The 22,313-nt window shown below is 38.4% G+C and overlaps 5 protein-coding genes across 7 annotated transcripts; 2 read left to right on the top strand and 3 right to left on the bottom strand.

The window, feature by feature from the left end:
- Nucleotides 1-548: 548 nt before the first annotated feature.
- LOC126787765 (putative protein FAR1-RELATED SEQUENCE 10) lies at nucleotides 549-3,515 on the bottom strand. The gene is made up of 4 exons (XM_050513664.1): nucleotides 3,420-3,515; nucleotides 2,122-3,210; nucleotides 1,586-2,029; nucleotides 549-1,501 (listed from the first exon to the last, which is right to left on the bottom strand). The coding sequence occupies exons 2-4, from the start codon at nucleotides 3,139-3,141 to the stop codon at nucleotides 890-892; spliced, it is 2,076 nt and encodes a 691-aa protein (XP_050369621.1). The 5' UTR covers nucleotides 3,142-3,210; nucleotides 3,420-3,515; the 3' UTR covers nucleotides 549-889.
- Nucleotides 3,516-4,486: 971 nt separating this feature from the next.
- Nucleotides 4,487-5,671, top strand: LOC126788475 (two-pore potassium channel 1-like). The gene is made up of 2 exons (XM_050514471.1): nucleotides 4,487-5,376; nucleotides 5,497-5,671. The coding sequence occupies exons 1-2, from the start codon at nucleotides 4,487-4,489 to the stop codon at nucleotides 5,669-5,671; spliced, it is 1,065 nt and encodes a 354-aa protein (XP_050370428.1).
- Nucleotides 5,672-9,113: 3,442 nt separating this feature from the next.
- LOC126786304 (microtubule-associated protein 70-5) lies at nucleotides 9,114-12,735 on the top strand. 2 transcript variants are annotated; one of them, XM_050512086.1, is made up of 12 exons: nucleotides 9,114-9,355; nucleotides 9,436-9,513; nucleotides 9,830-9,915; nucleotides 10,037-10,102; nucleotides 10,202-10,372; nucleotides 10,486-10,656; nucleotides 10,745-10,900; nucleotides 11,028-11,174; nucleotides 11,274-11,345; nucleotides 11,463-12,044; nucleotides 12,127-12,275; nucleotides 12,409-12,735. In XM_050512086.1, the coding sequence occupies exons 1-12, from the start codon at nucleotides 9,349-9,351 to the stop codon at nucleotides 12,425-12,427; spliced, it is 1,704 nt and encodes a 567-aa protein (XP_050368043.1). In that variant the 5' UTR covers nucleotides 9,114-9,348; the 3' UTR covers nucleotides 12,428-12,735. The 2 variants fall into 2 exon arrangements, with proteins under 2 accessions (XP_050368043.1, XP_050368042.1); XM_050512085.1 differs by having other exon boundaries at nucleotides 9,114-9,513.
- Nucleotides 12,736-13,977: 1,242 nt separating this feature from the next.
- Nucleotides 13,978-16,227, bottom strand: LOC126786755 (pentatricopeptide repeat-containing protein At4g16390, chloroplastic). The gene has a single exon (XM_050512677.1). The coding sequence runs from the start codon at nucleotides 16,225-16,227 to the stop codon at nucleotides 14,143-14,145; it is 2,085 nt and encodes a 694-aa protein (XP_050368634.1). The 3' UTR covers nucleotides 13,978-14,142.
- Nucleotides 16,228-18,452: 2,225 nt separating this feature from the next.
- On the bottom strand, nucleotides 18,453-20,148 carry LOC126785998 (protein PYRICULARIA ORYZAE RESISTANCE 21). 2 transcript variants are annotated; one of them, XM_050511696.1, is made up of 3 exons: nucleotides 19,968-20,148; nucleotides 19,504-19,585; nucleotides 18,453-19,387 (listed from the first exon to the last, which is right to left on the bottom strand). In XM_050511696.1, exons 1-3 carry the CDS (start codon nucleotides 19,980-19,982, stop codon nucleotides 18,738-18,740), a joined length of 747 nt encoding a protein of 248 aa, XP_050367653.1. In that variant the 5' UTR covers nucleotides 19,983-20,148; the 3' UTR covers nucleotides 18,453-18,737. The 2 variants fall into 2 exon arrangements, with proteins under 2 accessions (XP_050367653.1, XP_050367654.1); XM_050511697.1 differs by having other exon boundaries at nucleotides 19,504-19,612; nucleotides 19,968-20,130.
- Between the last annotated feature and the right edge of the window lie 2,165 nt (nucleotides 20,149-22,313).

Genomic DNA, 22,313 nt, shown 5'->3' with positions numbered 1-22,313 from the left:
TATATTTAACGAAGGAGATAGAAAATGCCACAAACTTTGATCATAACCACTAATCTTCATCACATTGAAAATAAAATAAAATAAAATAATTGAGATCCACTCGTTTACTATCAAGCTGAGAAACACAATTCAGTACCTCAATAATACTAGTTTTAATGCAAATTTGTTCACCTTCGCCATCAGGGCATCAACAAATTAAATTTCTTGGGCAATTGGCTTGTCAAGTGTTTTAACTTGTTATGAGAGACATCATTTTCATACAAGCTAGATGGATACTTGGATAGATTTGTTCCAGATCGAAACATGGTCGATCACGACCTCTACCTACTAACCTAGTTATTTTACTTAATTGTTAGATTGGCCCAGAAATTCTGGCCAAGTGCCTTCCAGCTTATACTGTTACCATGACAGATATCAATAAAGTAAACATTGCACTATATTCGGTACACTTCTCCCCCTTTTCAGCCTGGTTTTACAACTAAACAAATTTTGTGAGAATTTTACCATGCAAAATCAAATTGCTATTAGTTGAAAAACACCTACTAAAATTGGTACTAAATGCTAAAAGCTACTCCACAATTTATTCAACTTTATCAAAGAAATACAGGGTCAGGGTCAATCACCTCAGATAAGTTTCTATCTCTGATCTCTGCGTCCTTTGCCGCCTTTTGCTATTATACATCCGCAAGCTACCATGGCAATTTGCGCTCGAAGAATGATTCTCTGTCTTCCACCTGTTATTCTCAAATTCCCTGCTCAAATATTGGAGGATGAGAATTATGTAAAGATGTACTACTGTCCTTTCATCACCATTAGATCATATAAGAATGCACAGGTTGTTGCAGTTGCAACCGCTACACATACCACACACAGCACCAACTGCTCGAAATTAACCAGCAGGGGTAAATGTAAGATCCATTGCAACTCCTTCAGATTCTGGCATGTTTCTAACCTCAGTAAGAATCCTCGTGAGATGTGTCGTCACTTCCCTTCTAACATAATCAGAACGCTCCTTTGTAATTGATGATTCTGTAAACAGCATTTCAGCCAGACACTGATACTCTTGATACCATTCATCATCACTATTCCGAGTAATGTGGGGATCATACAAATCAAGAGAGCTTTCTCTCCGCCATCTATTCATATAGTACTTGTCAGGAAGGTCAAAGTAGTTCTTTACTATAAATACCCGTAAAGAATGTCTGCACAGTAGTCCTGAAGATTCAAACTCTTTACAGGAACAGTGAATTTGTTCATCTTCTGGTATCCAAATCACAAGACGCTCTCCATCTATCTCCTTACAATGGCGAACAATACACGATCCATTGGACATTTCAGATACTGCATATTGCATGGCAAGTACAAGCTCATGCTGCAAAGAATTGAAGGCAAAAGGCGTCAAAATATTCCTTGCATTCTCTTCAATGGGAATGCATGTTTTTGTATGCATATATTGCATCACTCTACGTGCCTGATTTTGAAAATTGGCAGAAATACCAACCTGCAAGTGTTTAAACATAAGAGCCAATACCGATGGACGAATTACTGACATTTATCAAATTTGAAAAGTTTTTAACCAAAGTACCTGCTCAAAGAAGCTGCGTAGACATGTTTGTGTGCTGAAAACACCTTTTAAGAATGCTTCTATAGACTTTAAATAATCAATTGTTGCCATTCTAGCAACAAAGCAACCCCTCATATAACATAGAGCCGAAGATGCCCGAAATGAATAGAGTAAAGCAATGTGCTTATCTGCAGACAGACCATATATCGAAATCATTTGATTCCATTGGAGCTCAAAATCCTCTGTACTTTCCACCCGATATAAAACATCAAGATCAGATCTAAACTCTGCATATCGTGATCCAAGCAGTACAGAGAACCAGCTGGACACCTTTGGAAGTATATTCCAAAGTGAAATGACATGCTTAGTGTTAGGCAGTTCGCTTGTGATAGCATCTCTAAGCCCAGGATCAAGATCAGTTATAATTGTTTGTGGCCATGTTCCTCTCATGAACCGGACAAAAGTCTGCATGCAAAAGAAATAATCATTGTTAATTAAGAATCATATATCAAGGAAAAATGAATCCAAAATCAGTTCAGATAATATTAGATAGTAACCTGTAAAGCCCATGCAAAGGAACGTGGTGTTTCATCTTGCAGTAGAACACAACCAAAGAAGATGGTTCTTCCATGGTTGTCAATGCCAAGCCATACTCCAAAAAGCATGCCGTATGTGATTGATTGGTACAGTGTGTCAAAATAAATTGCGTCACCAAACAAAGTATACGCATGGACTGAATCGCCATAAGACCATGCAATGTGTTCAACCTTGTCATTCTCATCAACTGTAAAATCATAAACAAAGTCTTCATCAGCCTCTTTTGTCACCTTGCATGCCTCAAGAAGTTCCAGTGTATCATTTTCCCTTTTTTCAGTAATCAAGGCATCATTTTCTTGAACAACCTTCTTACGATTTTGGACAAAGTTTCTAACATCCCTCTCCAAAAAGGGTAACTGTCCACCTTGAATCCCCTTCTCCAACTCCAATACCTTGACAATGCGATGTATAGGGAACCCAGCTTTCGAAAGTAAAAGTATCCGCTCTTGATCTGCCTCCTGAATTTTACGATAAGCAGGCAGGAGGCGAACTTGGTCATCTTCCAAAAGCTCATGGTTATGCACATTACTAAATTGGACAACAAACCATTGAGAAACCCCATCAACAACCTCCTTTGACAAATACATTTTTGCATCACATCCGCACCGAACGGACTTCCTATCCCTATGGTGTTCCCCTGTCGGCTTCTTCTTGGCCGGAGCAAACCCAGAACGATAACAAACAAAGTCACGCTTATAAATACCCAACTGTGGGCTAAGCCTGGACCTCTCTTTCCTAATGGAAAACCCATTTTTTCTAGCGAAATTTCCGTAATACTCAAATGCATCATCATCACTCTTAAACACCATTCCAACATAGGGTGACACCATAGCTTCTGAGGTTAAAGTATCATTTTTTACCAATTGGGCTGCAAGGGAGGTCTCTTCAGAGTCTCCCTCATATGTGAGATAACACTTCCAATCCCCACATGGGCATTGTTGCCTCCGAATCCATATGTTTTTCGATGGCATACAATTCATCAGTTACACTTTGATTTAGCCTTAAAGTTTCAACCTTTTTCAGCTCCCCAGCACTGGTAGCTTAAACCCCTTAATTGAATCAAAACAAGAACAAAAGATTCAACACATGGGTAAAATAGAACTAGATGAAACACAGATGGTTCTAGGTTTCTGATGGAATCACAAAGCTGGGGTGAAGGGAAAATCAGATGGCAGAAACTAAAAATGAAAACTTTTTATGAAATTATGTTCAGTATTAACGATATTGTACGGGAAAGTGAGAGTTCAAAAGAGGGTACCAGTGAAAGCAAGCGAGCTTAAACCCTTGTTGCTTGTTCGTCTTCCTCCGCAGCACAGTTGAGTGTGCCCCTTTGTTTTGTTGTGTTTCCCTCTACTGTCTAAAATGGTGCAGCAGAGAGAGATTGATGGGTCGGGCATGTTTATCTTTTGGGCCTTTCAAGAGTGGCATTGATGCCTTATGGGCTTTACACTAGCTGAGCCCAAGTTTGTACCACAAGCAAGTGATGCAAGAGACTTCAACTTTGATCCGGAAAAGTCTCCATTGATAGAATTGTCATATTTGGGATTAGGCGATTAGCAATGGATCAAAATAAAGAAAAAGGGGGAATATGAATCCAAAAGAAAATAGAGAGGGTCAAGTATTAAGCATGCGATGCGTCCAAGTTAAAAGGAGCGGTAAAAACCTGCACAGTTGGAATCACCAGAGCGATTCTTGCTTGCCCTTGTTTTTCATTTACCTGTTGATGCCTCTCTTGGTAGTAAAACTAGTGCTTTTCCTAATTGTATGAATTGACTCCAATAATGCAGAACAAGATACGCACAACATGCGTTTCATACTTATTCTTGCCCCTCTTTCTTTAATTTCTTTGTCTTCAAGGAATTTGTGCGACCAATGTCACTTCTTTAATCTTTGAAGTACAGCTTCCTCACTGGCCTCAGGCAAGAGTCTAATATATTGTCTTCTGTTTTTTCTTGTTTGCCACCTCATGATTAATGATAAATACATTTCTGAATACAAAGTTTTCCATATTCATTTGATCTTGTTCTTTTGATCGAAGCATGTACGGTAGGAGCTTAAACGAGTTAGGGTTCATACTAAATATATATACTGCATATCCGATCTCAATTGAAGTTAATGGATGTTTAGGGGCTACATAGATTTCTAATTGTAATGACAGAATTTTTCAAATATCTGGTAATTAGCGTACGCATACGGCATTTCTAAGATGCATTGTTAATGTTCATACATAACTATGCAGGGCATCTCAAATGGATTAGATAGCAATGTCAAATGCTGACAATTGAAAATTGTTGCTGACCTGGTGAATCTTTATTGAATGCCCTGATGGCTAGTGATCATGATGTTAAACAAGCCTTACTTTCTGGAAACAACAATTATTCTCAAGTTAATAACGAAAAAAATGTAGTCGTTCAGAGAAGAAAAAACCGCCAAGATAACCGCCTGAACCAAAATGTAGTAGTAATACAGACTCCTGCAGATTGTGAGCCAATGTATGTGAAACCGCAATATAGTTTAAAGCAAGTGGTCTTGATGTTGGTTTCATATATAGGTGGAGGCACATTCTGTTTTTTCCTGGTCAGGAATCAGATTAAAGGCGTAAAAACAAATCCGATCCTTGATTCCATGTACTTGTGTGTAGTCACCATGAGCACTGTAGGATATGGAGACCTTGTTCCCAATAGTGCAATGGCAAAGCTACTTGCATGCGTTTTTGTGTTCACTGGAATGGCTCTTGTTGGTCTGATTCTTGGTAAGGCAGCAGATTACATTGTAGAGAAGCAGGAAGTGTTGTTAGTTAGGGCCATACACTTCCATGAAAAAGTTGGCCCTGCTGAGATTCTTAAGGAGGTTGAATTAGACAAAGTCAAGTTCAAATGTATTACTGCAGGAATCCTTCTTGTGGTGCTATTTGTAATTGGAACTGTGTTTTTGTCTGTGGTTGAGGAACTGGAACTTTTGGATGCTATCTATTGCGTTTGCTCCACCATTACCACTCTCGGTTATGGGGATAAGAGCTTCTCAACTGCAGCAGGTCGAAGTTTTGCTGTATTTTGGATAATTACAAGTACTATGTGCCTAGCACAATTCTATCTCTACCTTGCTGAACTCTACACTGAAAGAAGGCAGAAATCACTCGTCAGGTGGGTTCTTACTCGAAGATTGACCCCTGCCGATCTTGAGGATGCAGATCTTGATCATGATAAAGTCGTCAGGTATAGACCAGTCATTATCATATGAGCATAATTCCTCCTTAGTCTATCATGATATATATGAGCATTATCATGCCTTCTAATTGTCTTCCCCTATCATATTGTTATGTAATCTTATATCAGTGCTTCTGAGTTTGTGATATACAAGTTGAAAGAAATGGGGAAGATCAGCCAGGAGGATGTTTCACTTGTCATGGAAACCTTCAAGAAGCTTGACATTGATCACTCTGGAACTTTGACAGCATCTGATCTGTTACCTTTGACACCCAGGCGCCCAGCGCATCAAATTGATGAGTAATACACAAGTAACACAACTTAGCATCATTTTTTACTGCATGCAATACTGTGACAATTGGTATATCGATCTATTTATTAACACACTTAGGGATGAAACACAATTTTGGTTAGTGCATGTATCTTCCTTCATTCGATCAATACTTCAATAGAGCAAGGTTACACGTACGGTTTCGTTTTTATTTCTTCTTGCGCACTATGATAATCAAAACAGAACATAGCTGAAAAGATAAGATGAAACCTATCACATGGATTTATACTTCCACAATATAATCTACAGAAGCTATCGATGCCAGTTAACCATACTGCCTTGCAATTATTATTCGCTGAGTTAACATTCCTAATTGCATTGGGCACTCACATTTTATGCATTCGTACGGACGTACAGTGCTGGAAGAGAACATGCATGCCTAATACTGAGTTGAAATGAACTAATTATCTAGGTAGTCTGGGCGGCCAGCAACATAATCTATGATTCTTTGACCTTGTGTTTCACCATGAACTTCAGTTGACAGCTTTGAAACACCACCAAAGGCAATTATCGCCACCAAAAACAGTGTTGTTGAGGCAAGTAGAGGCCAAAAGTAACCCAGAATGATTAAAATCCGAGGGGCTGCATATAACAGCAAGGAAAGGACTAATGACACAAAGATTGCAATTCCAAAGTGATATCTGTACTGCAATAGCTGAGGTGAGATATCCATGGCCTTTCCCTGCTTCGTGAAATAAAGAGAACCAAACTCTATTCTCCTAGAGAAAGAGAGACAGTAGTAGAGAGAAATTGCTGTTATATCTGTTTTATTTCTTTAGGCTCGTGTGATTTGCAGAATATGGTTATATCTGTCTTTCATGGAGTTTGTTTGCTTGTTCCTTCCGTCACTTATTTTCTTAATATAGCATTTTTTCCCCAAAATATCCTTGTTCAATCAAACTTTGGAGATAATAGGCCTAAGGCAAACTGGGAAATGAAGATCTGGTGGAAGGGTCCATTTGTCATTAGACAGAAGCATTATTTTTGACATGGATAGATTGAGGGAGATGCCTTTGTCCATTTCTTTGATTGGCCGGCTACTTTTGCCACTCTTTTCAAATGGAATGAAGATTTGTGCTTGGGAAAGGAATGGCATCTTAGTTGTTCTTCTTCGTCGTTAATAGTCTTCAGGAGAAAGATGCACATATTCTAATAAACAAATATGATTTTTGTTGATCGATAAGTGGATTCCTCCATCTTCTGCTTTATACCAACATTGATCATTTCAAAATTTATTGGTCCGACAGAATTGTGTGTGAAACTGTGAACTGGTACATGAGTTTTTGTTTCCCAATTTGAAAGGAAATATAAGAGATATTATGTTAAAGATCACCATGACTGAGTTTTTGTAGTAACTCTAATAGCTAGCATCTGTAGATAAAAGGAAGCCCACTCTCCACCGAACATCACAACCGCATTTCGAAAGCAAAATGATGCATGATGCTAAACACGAATAGTGAACGAGTCATATTTGTGTCAAGTCTCCGTAGTTTAAATTTTGGATAATAATCCTACCAAATATGACACGGTTATGAATGTAGAAAGTTGTTTTTGAATACCATGGAGTCAGATGAATGAGTTTACTTGTGTATGTCATACTATCAATAAACATCGAACGAATAATACTTTGGAACACAGCGTTGCATTTTAAACTTTTGTTCCAAGTTGCATACAAATGAACAAGGCCAGGAGGATCAGAAAAGAATAAGTTGCTGCTGTAACGGACTCGGTATTTGGAGGCAGCCAGGGAATGACCAGGCTAATAAAGCTAAAACTTCAATCATAGTTTTAGTGTTGAGTAAATACTGCCCACATTTCTGTTCGTAATGCTGGACATCATATATTAGAACGATTGCCTTTTTTAGTGTATGAAAATAATTAGCAGCATCGTTCATAGAGAGATATATTAATCTACCTAATCTTCCATCCAACCAATAAGGAACACAGGACAAATAGAAGCCTCCAATGCTTAGCTTGATCCCACTTCATGATATCACTTTCTAAAACCAAAACAAAAAATATACAATTAGTGAGAATTCAAATGAAAAATGATTTGGCATGATTAAAGGTTATATCTCCTGATTGGATTAAGGTTATACTGATCACCGAGTTGACTGTTTCAGCTGTATACATCAGGGTTTGGTCATATGACTCATGGAGTCATGGTGCTTCTGTATTCTTTTTTAAAGGGGTTTCGGGTGTTGTTGAGGAGGATAGGTAGAGTCTTCCCTTTGTCGCCTAACCCAAATAAAATACTTAAATACTTCTGTTATACTAGCTCCAAGCTTTGGTACATTTCCAAGTTTTGCCAAATGGCCAAGTTAAAGCAAGAGCTGGAGCTTAATTCATGTTCATGTTCTCTGATATAGTACTTCAAATACGATTATCCTTCAAAGCAAAGATGTGATCAATGAGGATCATACTCTACTCTCTATACGTAATACAAGCCAGACTGAATCTTCTTCTTTTTTTCGGATCAATTACGTTGGTTTCGTCAGTCCTTTTCAGCTCAATGTCATGAGTCATGAATGCCTCATTTTCTTGCCCTAAATTCAACGTTTTTCTTTAGAGTGGTTGATTACCCCTAAGTAAACACAATGGCAAGGTTTAAGCAAGGTTTAGCGCTTAAGCAAACAAATTACTCCAAAACAAGAGCTTTCCTCAACTTATCCAGAAGCCTTGACCTTATCCTTCTTATTAGTGATCATTTTGAAGCAAGAGAAACTACTCAAGGAGGAAACTATTTCGTTTGCATATATAGTCATCATTATTCAAGTTTAAGGTAGAAGAATCTTATAGAACCTGTTGCCTATCTGTCACCAATTAGAGCATGACAAAATTTCCCAAAATAACAATCTGTTGGATATAAAAGAATACCCTGTTGGTCAGTGACTTCCATCTTCCAAAAGAATGACAAGGGTAAAGCAACATTTGGGCGCTTTTCCGGCATATATATTATCTGCGTCAATAAGGCTTCAACAATTGGCACCAACAAATAAACCATTCTGGTCAATAATGTTTGTGACAATTTGACAATCCTTGGATGGTCCAAACGAAATTATAATCAGAGATTAGGTAGTAGAAACGATGAATTGGAACACTTAGATTAATTCTAATTTCTAATCATTACATCACTTTCTCCTTCACTGCAGCACTGGAAAGAGTCACAATCATCAATCAGAGAAACCAGAACGGTTGGAAATATGACACTTTTAAATATTTATTAGGGGATTTTAAGGAGATAATATTGTTTGTTATCATCATAATCTTTTTTTTAAGGATCATCATAATCTTTACCTAATAATGATGTTTACAATGGATCATTAAAGTGTGATGAATATAAAAGATATGGGATGAAATGTTTCAAAGTAACCGTTACTGTCAATAAAGGAGGGAAGAGAAGAGAGGTAGAGAGAGCTACAAAGAATCCGGAATGGCCGGCCTCTCTGTCAACTCATAATATGATAAGAAACTTGTGCTTGTCAAATTTTGCTTCACAGCAAAATAAGGCACAGTCCTGATCATCTCCTCTCTTTACGGTCAATTCCTTAAAACTCACACTCATACCAATAACATCATCCAATTCCTCGTTAAAACCCTTGCAGATTAGCATTACATACCCATTCAAATCCTTGCTCGATAGAGAGTTTATGCCTGGTAATAGTCTCTGCATTCTTAAGTAAAAACCAAATAGAGAAAAATGGCGGCGGGTCATGAACTACACCTTCAACTTGCAGGAGGAGGAGAGGACCACTCTCTTGTCACCGCAGACCCTGTTATCTTGGAGCTCAATCGCATGCACAACCTACTGAAAGGTCTCTCTCTCTCTCTCTCTGCTATATTTTGAAGCATGCATACTTGCATAGTGTCTCTGTCATGAAAAGTCTTATACTGTTTCATAGCAGCATATATGGTACTCGATAAGAAAGCAATTAGATTATCTAGGAGTATGAATATGAGCATTTCATGATCACAATTTAGCTGTTACCTATAAGCCGTTTGCATTATCATCAAAGAATAATTGATCATGAAGCAGGTATATGATGGTTTAGTTTGTTTCTTTCTCCTACACATTAAGAACATGATGTATTCAATAATTTGATAGAAGTCTCCTAAATTAAATGTTTTCAGAAAAGAGTCGCGAGTTGGGGACTGCTCGAGATGAGATCAAGGCTCTCAGAGTTACTGAAGCTCTGAAGGATAAAGCTGTAGAAGAGGTTCGTACTGAAACAAAAATGTGCTTGTCTCACTAACAGACTGAATTCCTATAAATATGTGGTTTTTTCAGGAGAAATTTATTGAATTCACTCTCTTTTTTTCTCTTCTTTTGTGCTCCAGCTAAGAAATGAAGTCGAGAAGCTGGATGAGAAACATAGACTCGCGCAAAATCTTCTAGAACATAAGGTGTGTTTTGATTCTTTAGGTCTTTTGGTGTCCTTGAATATGATAGTGATCAACTTTATAACTTGAGATACTTTTCTTGTCAACTCGGATGAATTGCAGAACCTTGAAATCAAGAATCTGACAGACGACAAAAGAGACGCATTGGCTGCACAGTATGCTGCAGAAGCAACTCTTAGAAGGGTACACACAAGCCGAAAGGAAGATGAACTTCCTTCTCTTGAATCAGTCATTGCTCCTCTCGAGGCTGAAATAAAATTGTGCAAGAATGAGGTACAGAAACTAGATAATTTACGGTCTCTATAAAACCAAGGGATTATGGATATGAGGGTCTTACCAACTCCTTAGCTCATACTTGATTGTTTTTTCGTGTTGGCTGTTTTTAGATTGCAGCGCTTCAGGAAGACAACAAGGCTTTGGAACGTCTCACCAAGTCAAAAGAGTTGGCTCTTCTTGAAGCAGAAAGGATATTGCGAAGTGCACTTGAAAGAGCTCTAATAGTTGAAGAGGTTCAAAACCAAAACTATGAATTGAGGAGACAGATTGAAATCTGCCATGTATGACTGACTGTCAACCACATCTTGTTTGAAGTTGACGACATAAAATTAGAGTATTCACTCATCCCAATTAAATTATCATATGCAGGAAGAAAACAGAATACTTGAGAAAACAAATCGCCAAAAGGTTTTAGAGGTTGAAAAGCTTAGCCAGACCATTCAGGAACTTGAGGAGGCCATTTTAGCTGGAGGGGCTACTGCCAATGTTATTCGTGACTGCAAAAGACAAATAGACACATTGCATGTATGTTACGATTAATGGCTTTGACTTTACAGAACCAATTTGCTTCTGTAAAGATTCTGATATCTGAGACATTGATCAAAATTAATGCAAAACCAAGTTCTAACCATGTTTTTGTATCAATTCACAGGAGGAGAAGAGGACTCTTGAGAGGGAGCTAGCAAGAGTTAAAGTTTCAGCAAACCGAGTAGCTACCGTTGTTGCTAATGAGTGGAAGGATGAAAATGACAAAGTTATGCCTGTTAAACAGTGGTTGGAAGAGAGAAGAATGATGCAGGTATTTCTTGTCTAATCCAATTCAGCGAAAACTTTAAATACACTGCTTCTGATTCAGACAGTTTTTGGTCCAATTTAAAGCACTTGTATGCATGTGTAGGCAGAGATGCAACGTATGAAGGAGAAGCTAGCAGTCTCGGATAGAACAGCGAAGGCAGAGGCACAACTGAAGGTGGTACATTCATACAAATTCAGAAATTAAAATTCTCTCATCACTAGTCTGACATATTGTGGTAGGGACCTAAAGAAATTGCTCTATGTGTTCAATTGATTTTTTTTTTGACACCAGGAAAAGCTGAAGTTGAGACTGAAAACACTAGAAGAAGGGTTAAAGCATGTTTCAAGTTTCTCTGTCAATCCTAATTCCTTTTGCCGGTCCCCTAAAACAGAAAAGTCCAGTAACTTCTTAGGATTTCTGACGAGCCCTGGTGGATTAGGAAAGAGATCAACCTCACAGCCAAGAGCCTCCTCTCTCAGAAGCTCCCCGAATTCAGACAGTGAAACAGCCAATGCTGCTGGAGAGCTAAAAAGATCAAATAGCTTTAAAAAGAGATATGGTTCCGGAGAAAAGTTACTGAGAAAAAGCTTATGGGCTTCTAGAACTAAAGTTGTTGATAGTGGTGAGAAGGAGAACACAGAACGAAATGAAAATACTGATAACAACAAGAATGATGATAAAACTGTTACTGCTGAGACTAAAACTAAAGATGGTGCCAATGAAGACAAGCCCAAGAAGACAAGTATCAACTTCGAAAGTGAAGATTTAGTGTCAGGATTTCTGTATGACAGGCTACAAAAGGAGGTTATTAATCTGAGGAGGCATTGTGAAGTCAAAGAGAATGATATGAATGCCAAGGAACAAGAAGTAAAGGTGAAATTGCAGATATTCCTCTTTCTCTGTTTCTCTTTATCTGTCTCTCTAAATGTACTAATGCATAATATGAGTTTTCCAGATGCTGATGAAAAAGGTTGATGCACTGACAAAAGCCATGGAAGTGGAATCTAAGAAAATGAAGAGAGAAGCCATAGCTAGAGATAAAGAAGCTGCGGGAGGCAAGGTGGATGATGTCAAAAAGAACAGAACTATAAACTCATCCAAGAGGTTGTAACTACATTTCAAGAGCCTCGTAACAGTTTGTATTGCTTTTCTATCAGCTGTACTTCCGCATACTAAATTTTTCCAAACTTGATCACCTGCATGAATAAATGACTATGGTTACTTCTGATTCCTGCAGGGTTACGAAAGCATCTTGATAGATTGCTTGCATGGGATCAATTGATGATCACCTGGAGTTGAGTCAAGTGACCAGATTTTTAATGTAGATACAGAGAGAGATAAGTTTCACCAATGGTAGCCACATCAGATATAGGCAGGCTAGGCGCTCGCCGTGGTGGTTTAGTTGCTTATTAGGCGGGCGCCTAGACAGACCAGGATGGTAGCTAGCTAAAATAAGATTCTGGATGTACATGGATGAGCTGCGCTTGTACATTTAGGTTCATGTGTGTTTTCCTCTGCTTGAAATCTATATAAGTAATTCATACGGTACATGCAGTTTGTTTGACATTATGGATCAATAATATTCTTTAGATTCGAAATGGTATCAGAAGAGGTACCACACTGAGAAAAACACTCACACCCCTCTGGTTCCTATAATCCATGTTACCCCCGCCCCTCCCTCTACAATAATTGAAATGTACAATTATCTCATGGTAAACTGGGCTGTGGCACACCAACTATTGATAAAAAGGGTAAGAAAAAATAACCCTCCATCCTATCATTCAAAACTTTCGCAACTCTGGAATCATAGCCAAAGAAGGCTTCCATTTGTGAGACTCTTGTGACCCAAAACTCCTAATGTTCAAAGACCGGATGTTCTTCTTGCCATTCAACAGCAGCTCCAATTGCGCTCTAGTCACCACAATCCTCACCTTCTGTCTCTTACCGCTTTCTTCTTCTTGGTTGCCTACTTTTGAAGTGACCGAAGCCCCTTGAAGCCATACAAGGTTTGGCACAAGATGGTAAACCTCCCCAGCTTCTAGCTCGGTGCTGGGTGACAATGCTGTGTATGGGTTGGCCTTGTGCACCAGCTTATAATCCAGGTAAGGGCCAGATGTGATTTCTTCCACTGTTGTCGACGCACTGAACTCTTCTACTCCTCCATTAAAGACTTCAACTTTGATCTTCTCTTGGGGAGGATGGAACGGAGCACATATACAGTTTCCCATGGTAGTGATTGAATACTGATGAGGCACTGCTGCAAAAGAATTGGGACTCGGCGTCGTTTTATAGTGCGGCTCTGGCTTTGATCACATTTCCACATGGGGAGGCAGTTTGACGTGCAAGCCATGTTTACAAGCTTCTCCTTCGTCAACACCAATACTAATATGAGTTATTATTAGTTCACAAAGTCAACTAATTGTGTGCATCTAGAACACTATGCAGTCTAAACAGGCATTATGATAATACTAACTACATCAATGTCAAATGGCCGGTCTGTGCATTGTTCAATGTATATCATCCCTGGCCTCAACGAACAAAGTAAAAGTCAAACTCTAATAGAGAAAACTGGACGCATGCGATACAACAGCAATATCCTAATTCATTTCGGTCTAAGCAGTCAGGCCCCAGATATTGGGACTTAGTATCATAAACAATCGAATGAATGATGTGAATGAAGATAAATGCTCAACCGTGGTTTACAGGATCTAATTAACAATGTCAGTCAATGTTACAGCACTATTGCAGGTAAAGTAACCATGGAGTAGATGTATGAATTCTAAGAACTTCATCAACTCTATAAAGACACCCTTCAAAGAAGATATAATAGTTCAATCTAAAGTACAAAAATGTTCTCTACTAAGAGAGAAACTTCCAGATCATACAAGTAGTGAAACGAGAAGAACATACCTGTTCTATTCATTACATATCAGTGCAAACAAGCTTTTTCGGTACTCTATTCAGCCAAAATCTAAGCAGAAACTACTTCTAGTGACCTTCTAGACTCCAACCATGACGTGACCGCAACCTTTGTAGTAAAAAACCAGCCAGCCTTGTCTGGGGCCTCATGGAACGGAGCATCTACTTCCTTCAAATGTGACTCGAACACACTCGCTAGACCTTTGCTTGAATACTTATGTTTGCCATGTCCGGTATTAATTCCAAGCAGAGGTGGAAGCTCCTCCCCAGATTCCAATGAACGTGACAAGTCATTGATCCAAACATGTAATGCAGTAAGAGCTGCTCCAAGAGAGAGACCCTTGAGATACAGAGACCACTGAGTTGGAGACCTTGACTGTATATCTGTGTATATATCCAGTGTAAGACCCAGGTCTAGAAGCTCACAGGCTCTCTCCAAGAGATCCAGGTTCACACAAAGATCGATCAAGCAATTACAGTAGGCCTTCTTTACATCAGAACCAACTGAATTAAAAAGTTCTGATGCTTCCTTCTTGAAGTTTTCATGACTCTCTTGCTTCTCTACTAAAAGTCTTACAACATAACCAAGCTTCTCATTACCCCGCTCAATGCAATCAGTTAGCTTAAACAGATCCTCCTTTGGTGTTTGGGTCATCACGTTCAGGAGACAGCCGCAGAAACGCTCATCAGGAGTTATTCCCAATTCTAGTAGTTGATTGAATGCCCTGACAACATCATCAGTCCGCTTGGCCTTACCGTAGCATTGTATTAGTGATGTCAAAATAAAGATAGTAGGCTGGAAACCAGCTTCCACCATCTCATTCAACATCCTCTCTGCCTCTGAGACTTTCCCACTACAGGAATATATGGTAATCATGGATGAAAATGTCCAACTATCAGGCACACAAGATCCGGAACTCTTCATGTCTTCGAAAATCTCAATAGCTTGATCAGTGTAGCCAATATCAGCACACATAGATAAAATGGTGTTATAGAGAATTACATTCAACAACATTCCCTTCTCCTTCATCTCCTTGTACACATTCAGAGCATCATCACCATAGCGAGCTCTACTAAAGGCCCGTAGTAGAGATGCATAGGTCACCCAATTAGGGGAAGACCCCTTGCTTATCATCTCTCGGAAAATTTTCTTGGCCTGCCAAGGCCTCTTAGCTCTTCCCATTGCATCCAACAAAGTGTTATAAATAACCATGTTTGGCTTAGCCCCAATAGCCTTCATTTCCTCGTAAACATTCAAGCACCCATCATAATTCCCCGATTGCCCGTGAATCTTAATTAAGGTTGCAAATGTCACTGGATCGATGCGCCATTTCTCTGTCCTAGCTCGGTCATACAAGCTGAAAGCCTTGTCCACATTACCGGCACGGCCATAGGCGTCAATCATAGCCGAATAGGTAACATCATCTGGACTACACCCGAAACTAGGCATCTTCTCATACCACTCCACAGCCTTATCAGGCATATAACACATCCTAGCACAGCTAATCAGAGTCGAAAATGTAACATTATCAGGTCTAAGACCTCTCTCAAGTAACTCATTAAACAGCTTCTCTGCTCTCTCCAAATCCTTACACTTCCTAAGCACTTTGAGAGTCACATTATAGAGAATCACTTCCCTCTTTGGCTTAAACCTCTGCTGGAAGTACTTGAGAGCAAGCAATGCATTTTCGGGGTTAACCATGTTATTAATAACAACGACAGCATCTTGTTCCAAAACCCTATCCCCTAAACCCTTTAAGATACCAAGAACATCACCTTGACTTAGACCGACAGAGTTCAATGATTCGGCTACTTTGACTAAAGACGCATACCTGGAATCGTGGGACTTGTTCTTAAGCTGTGAAGCTCTGGGGCTGCTGGGATTGACCCAGACATAGCTTTTGGAGGAAGACTCGGGGTTTTCAGTTTTGGGGGTCTGGGGGTCTTGCAAAGAAACATGGTTTATTTGGAGACAAATTCTGGAGTGGAGAGTAGTAGGGAAGGAGAGACTGAAGGTGTGAATATCCGAGTTAGAAGATGGCCGGAGCTTTCTAGAGGGAGAGGGAGAGAGAGGGAGAGAGATGGTGTGGCGGTTATGGAAGAGGGAAGAGGGTGTAGAGGAAACATGATAAGCCATCTTCCCCTCCTTGTTTTGCACTCACTCTCACTCGCTCCGTCTGTGACTACATATGAGGAGGATTGAGGAGGGAGGGAGGCATCTCTCTATTTTACCATGTTGACCTTGTAGGTGAAAGCGGTTTCCAGTGTTTTGCTGCCTCTTTTAGAGGGTTAAATAGACATTTACAGCGTCGAAATATCCAATTGCTCTCGAGCAAGAGCCACAACTCACAAGTTGGGCCACTACAAAACAGTCACCTTGCAATTATATGGAACCAAACAACTGGATCGGCCCATTTTTTTTATCTTAGCCAAGGTTGATTTCCACGTGAAACCCCAGCTGCCTAAGCAAGAACGTATAGAAAGACTTGCGTGTCAAACAAGATTTTCGACTACGTTTCTTGCAATGTGCATAGAAACTACTGGGGAAAAAACGGCTATATGTAGGTTACGGTTAAGCAAACTAAATGTTCTCGCTACTTGTCGGGAGGAAAAAAGGGCCGATGTTTATGGCGTAACTAAACGATTTATGACTCGTTGTGTTTGAATCGATTATAATGCCTGTAGAGAGTAATAATACACCAAATGCAACGTGTATTTGGGTATCCAGTATGCATTGATGATGGTACGTTTACTAACTTGGAATGTAACTCATCAGGAATTGAATTCATTACGAATGAGAGACAGAATGAATTTAGATGTGTAGATTTTCAATTTTATAGAACTGTTTACTTTCAACATGAAATTAGAACATAAACATTATTAATTACAATTGATGTTTTTTACTTACCATTGAAATCAAAATTAAAATTGATTTGATTACTGAAATATCCTTATATATCTATGAAGTCGCTTATTTCTTATACCAATCAATAGTGTTACTGTACTACACCAATTTTTACACTCATAACGACATACAAATGTCACTATACCAATTTTTTTCCTTTAACACCCAATAAGATAAAATCAATTCCAATTAAATTTCACTTATCGACCTTAAATTATGTAAAAAAAATAGAGAATATTATTAGAAAAATAGACGAATTGACCTAAAATACTCCCGTATAATATATGTGGTTGTTTATTTGTGAGTTTTAATAATATTATATTTTATATATATATATATATTCTCAATTTGAGTTCGATAATTTGGAAGTATTCTCAATTAAATTATGGTAGTTTAAGTAACAAAAATTGATACCCGAACTGATGGGGTAATTGATTCTGATACTCACCTCCCCTTTTGGTATCAAGTTAGAGATTTTGGAATGAATCGATTCCTGATAAGGAGATGAGACCCACATGCATTCTAATTCTCATATGTATTATTAAACGACTAAATTTTCTTATTTCGTAATCAATTCTTCTATTTTCAATTCAATTTCATGTTAATAAACGTGTCATGAAAGTGATTACTTTTCTGTTTATATCGTAGTCAGCAAGCCAACATCATATTTATTGTGTCTCTAGAGAGTTCTTCCAGCTCTACACTTGTACAACACCCATTGGTTAGGTCAGTGGTATCAATTTCAGCCCAATATCATATTTTGGAATTGTTCAACTAGTGTGCTCTGCATTCTTTTTATCATTACAAAAAACATCACGATATGTCTATTTTCTCTATTCTTGGTATCTCACAACTGCCTGATAATACTATCATTTTTATCACGTCATTTAATTAAGCGTTTCTTGGCTGAGAATTTGTTAAAAAATGTAACTAAGGCTAACTTTTGCGACTGTTCTGTATAGTACCCAAGCCCTAAATTAAACGTCTTAGGAATGGAACTGAATAAACACGCATATCAAAGTTGCTTCTCTCGTAAAAGCAGAAGTACCAACCCTATTTATACCACTTATAATTTTTTTTATAGAGAATATAAGTTTGGATAACAAACTCCAGATTTAGAATAGAAAATGTGGGCATTGGACTTGTCAGAGGGAGCTACTTCTTTGTCGGCATAGTCGGTGTTTATGAGTGTAATCGGGGCAGCATCTAATATTTTAACCAACTTTGCAGGCTTTGGGCAGCGTTCTTTCATGTGAATCAGTGAATGAACTACGCAGAGTTGACCTAAGATGGATCCATATATGATACTAAACTCTAAATCTAATTATTTATACGCCAAATTATTCATAGATCGAGCTAGCTAGCTAGCTCATCTTCATTATTAAGTGCCAAATTCTTTCAACAGATGGACTGATAATTTGTAAAAGCATATACGCATGTGCACAGGACAAACTATATATGCAATTTATGAGAACTTTTATTTCATTAATGGATAAATAAAAATTGCAACAACTTCACCTTATAGCTCTATAATGGGGAATGCATGGATAATCTGATCGCGACTTGTCCACCACCATCACCAACCATACTTTATTATTTACTTGCTTATGTTCTATATATGAAACAACAACAACTTGAACACTGTAAAAATGGAAGATCGATCATATACCCCGGCCAAGTAGCTGGAAGCTTTCCCCCAAAGACACGTACAGTAGGTAAGGTAGGTACATATGATTTCAACTTTACATGATGGCGCACGCTTGGGGATTTTCTTCACTGAAACAATCCGGGCGGGTCACGCAGTAACTGGTGGTGGCATAGCTCCTCCCGCCGCCGTAACTATCATACACTGGTCTCCCGTAGTAGCCATCGTACTGTATGTAAGGTGCTGGCCCACCGTAACCATACCCTGTTTGGCACGGTCCACCCGGATGCCCTCCGTAACACTCCATACAACACGCGTTCACCGTCGGCACCGGGTAAGCGGGAACCGGAGCCGGAGGAGGCTTCGGCTTTGACTCTTCCTTGGGCTTCTCTGCCTCCTTTGGTATCTCTTTCGGCTTCTCGGCCTCTTTGGGTTTCTCTTTAGGCTTTTCTGCTTCTTTAGGTTTCTCAGCCTCCTTTGGTTTCTCTTTAGGCTTCTCGGCCTCCTTGGGTTTTTCGGCAGCAGGCTTCGGCTTCTCGGGTTCTTTAGGTTTTTCTGCAGCTGGTAGTGGTTTTGGTTTTTCGGTTGCCGGAGGAGGCTTGGGCTTCTCGGGCTCTTTGATGTCGATGCTCTTAATCGCGCCACCACCTTTGCAGCATAGTTTGTCTCTGATCTTTTCAGGACTGCAGCACACAACTTTGATGATCACCAGGTTGTTCTTCTCGTCGTACGCCTGGTCTCGTATTTCTCTTGTTCGCAAAATCCAACCGACACCACAAATCACACTCAGTTTTCGTTTCTTTTGTTTTCTATCAGAAGTAAGAACACAACCAAAATATATAGAAGAGAAAAGAGAAACTCACGAGGAAATTTACAGAGAACCTTCTTGACCTTCTTATAGCATTTCTCACACTGAAGGTCCACCTTCAGAATCATTATCATCACCTGGCATTATTTGCAGCAATTAGATAGCTGTAGAAATGATAAGGTTATTTGATTTCTTTTTTTTAGCAAAACAAGAAGTACGTAATTGATCAAGAACTAATCAAAGTTGATGTTTTCTGGTTTGAAGATCGATGTGGAATCGAATCCATCAGGTTCTGTGTTTCTGACAGAAGAATGATGGATTGAGTAGTCAAATTGATGGAAGAAGAAAGAGCCAAAGAAAACTTGAGAATTAATAAGTAATTAGTAGCAGCCACAAAAAATAAAAAATGAAAGGACCAGAATTGAGGAAATGGGTAATCTAATTATCTCAATATCATGAGGAAAAAAGAGAATGGAAAGCTTAAACAACTTTCTAGAGTGTGTAGAGAGAAATACGTACCTTTTTTTCTCCCATTGTTGCAGTGCTCGATCGGTCAGATGGGATCTGATATTCTGAACGGAACCTCAGCTAAAATGATTGAATGGGACGGGAGTCAGTGAGGGTTGGGTTGGAATATAAACTGAGAAACTGAGTCTCAATCGAGTGGAACAGAGGAAGAGTCCTCCTGTGGTTATAAAATTATGACAAATTGTTTCTGAAGAAACAAAAGAGATGATGAAGCTAGTTGGTTTTTGGTACGTATACTATTATAGATAGCCAATGGGATCAGAACACGTAAACTGTTATTGAACGTTGATATCATGTTTCCATCACCGACGTTGTCGTTGTATAGAAAAAATGGGGCTGAAGTTTGCAAAATTGGGAATAGCATGTGCTGGCTTTGATTCACCCACCTTACCTTCCAGGATCAAATAAATAATAATATTGAAATATTGTAACACATCAAATGAAAGTGAAAATTACATCCCAAGCAATGATACATATCGCTGAAAAAGAAGAGTCTAGCTAGATCGATTATAAGTTTATAACGGTGTGTCATAGTTATAGGTAGTATCGTTTTCATAAACTATATTAAGATCAGTTAATTCTTGTTTTTTTAAGGGTCAGTTAATACTTGTTGTCACTATAATAAAGAGGGTTATTTTTCATATATGCTAGTGGCTCTGGAATATAATGCTTATTTGAGCAGTTTTCATTTTGAGATTAGCTGTGAGAAGGTATTAATTACTTTTGGAATTGCAATTGAATATTTGAGGGTTTTTGTCCATTGTGATAGATGATAATGGTAGGGAGGATGGTGTGGTAGTTATGTCTACGTACACTATGAACTCCTCCGGTATGTAATGTTGGATTCTTTTAATATAGATTAATCTATCTAACAAATCGATCATGAGGGTGGTTAATTAGTGGATCAATAACTCAATGATGAATTATGATCGGGCCTGCCAGTACATATTATTCCATGATCATGATCTCATTGATCGGATGATCAGAATCAAAAGTGGAGTGGTAAAATTAGATTGCAAGATAGGTTATATGGTACATAATCAACTACATATAGGGAAGGCTAATTAAGCTTCTTACTTTTTTGGAAATGAAGAGGTCAATTAAGCTAGCTTATATAGCAGAATAGCCGAATAGGTGATGCCATGATGATTAATTGGGTCAAATATTGCAATAATTATGACATGTATCATGCACCCACATGGCACATGGAGCATTCCACAGCTGTCCCTCCTTGGATCTAGTTACTTGGCACCATTCATCTTGGACTAGTTTCTATTTAACTAGCTAGGTCGAACTAGTACATCACTTTGCTAACTTTATATTCTAGAGGGATTCACGATCATTCTCCTTATATATTGTCAACGTATGGTAGGTATGGAGCATAGCCGCCAGTAATTGTTCAGAAAAAGGAGATGAATCTCAGGTTTACTAAAGCAATTTGTTCTAGTAATTTCAGGAATTCAGGTAGTGTTGATATATATCAAGATGTTTGTAAAATAGTAACGAAGCTTAATATAATGAGAAAGCTTAATGTAGTGTGAAATCTTAAATATGCTGTCCCTTGGTATAGAAATTAGTGGCTGAAATGTAATAAAAATTCCAGGGTTTGGTTTCATATAATTATCTCGAAGAATAGGACTGGTAAGGAAGGAAAAGAGAATGAAGATAAGGAGGTTGACAAAGGCACAGGTCATGATGATTGGATTGGAGTAGTGTTTTATTTCGAACTATAACACGACACTGTTTCTATACTGTTCTAAATCCACAGGCCGAGTAATATATAGTGAAATATATATATATATATATATTTAGTTTCTATCCAGAGTGAAGTTTCACTCTGAAATTACAGAGTGAAGTTCCAATTTTAGCACACTTTTCGGTCAAATGTTTTCACCATAAGTGATTCAATATTTAGGTATGCTATTTAAGATCATCTCTAAAAAATTTCATATAATTCGGACATCGTTAAGGTATTGAAATTAGATTAAATCAATGAATGAATTAAAACTGTTCAACGTGAACCGTTCGTGTAAATCTCAATTTTGAAAGCTCAAACCATTGTCAAATTGGATAAAATTTTGTAAAGATGATCTTGAATAACATACCTAAATATTGAATCGTTTATGGTGAAAAAAATTAATCGAAAAGTGTGTCAAAATTTGAACTTCACTCTGTAATTTCAGAGTAAATCTTCACTCTGAATAGAGACTATATATATATAGGGATGCAAATTTCAAAAACCGCGGGCCTCCGAAAATTGACGACTGCCTTTCTCACGTCCTAATAGTAATACGGATATTAGAAACCCACGGGTCTCTAGTACCTCCTGATCACCAC

This window comes from Argentina anserina, chromosome 3 (assembly GCF_933775445.1).
Source record: "Argentina anserina chromosome 3, drPotAnse1.1, whole genome shotgun sequence".
NCBI classification, from domain to species: Eukaryota; Viridiplantae; Streptophyta; class Magnoliopsida; order Rosales; family Rosaceae; genus Argentina; species Argentina anserina.
The sequence above is the reverse complement of the archived record's forward strand: the minus strand, read 5'-3'. Positions and strand labels throughout refer to the sequence as shown.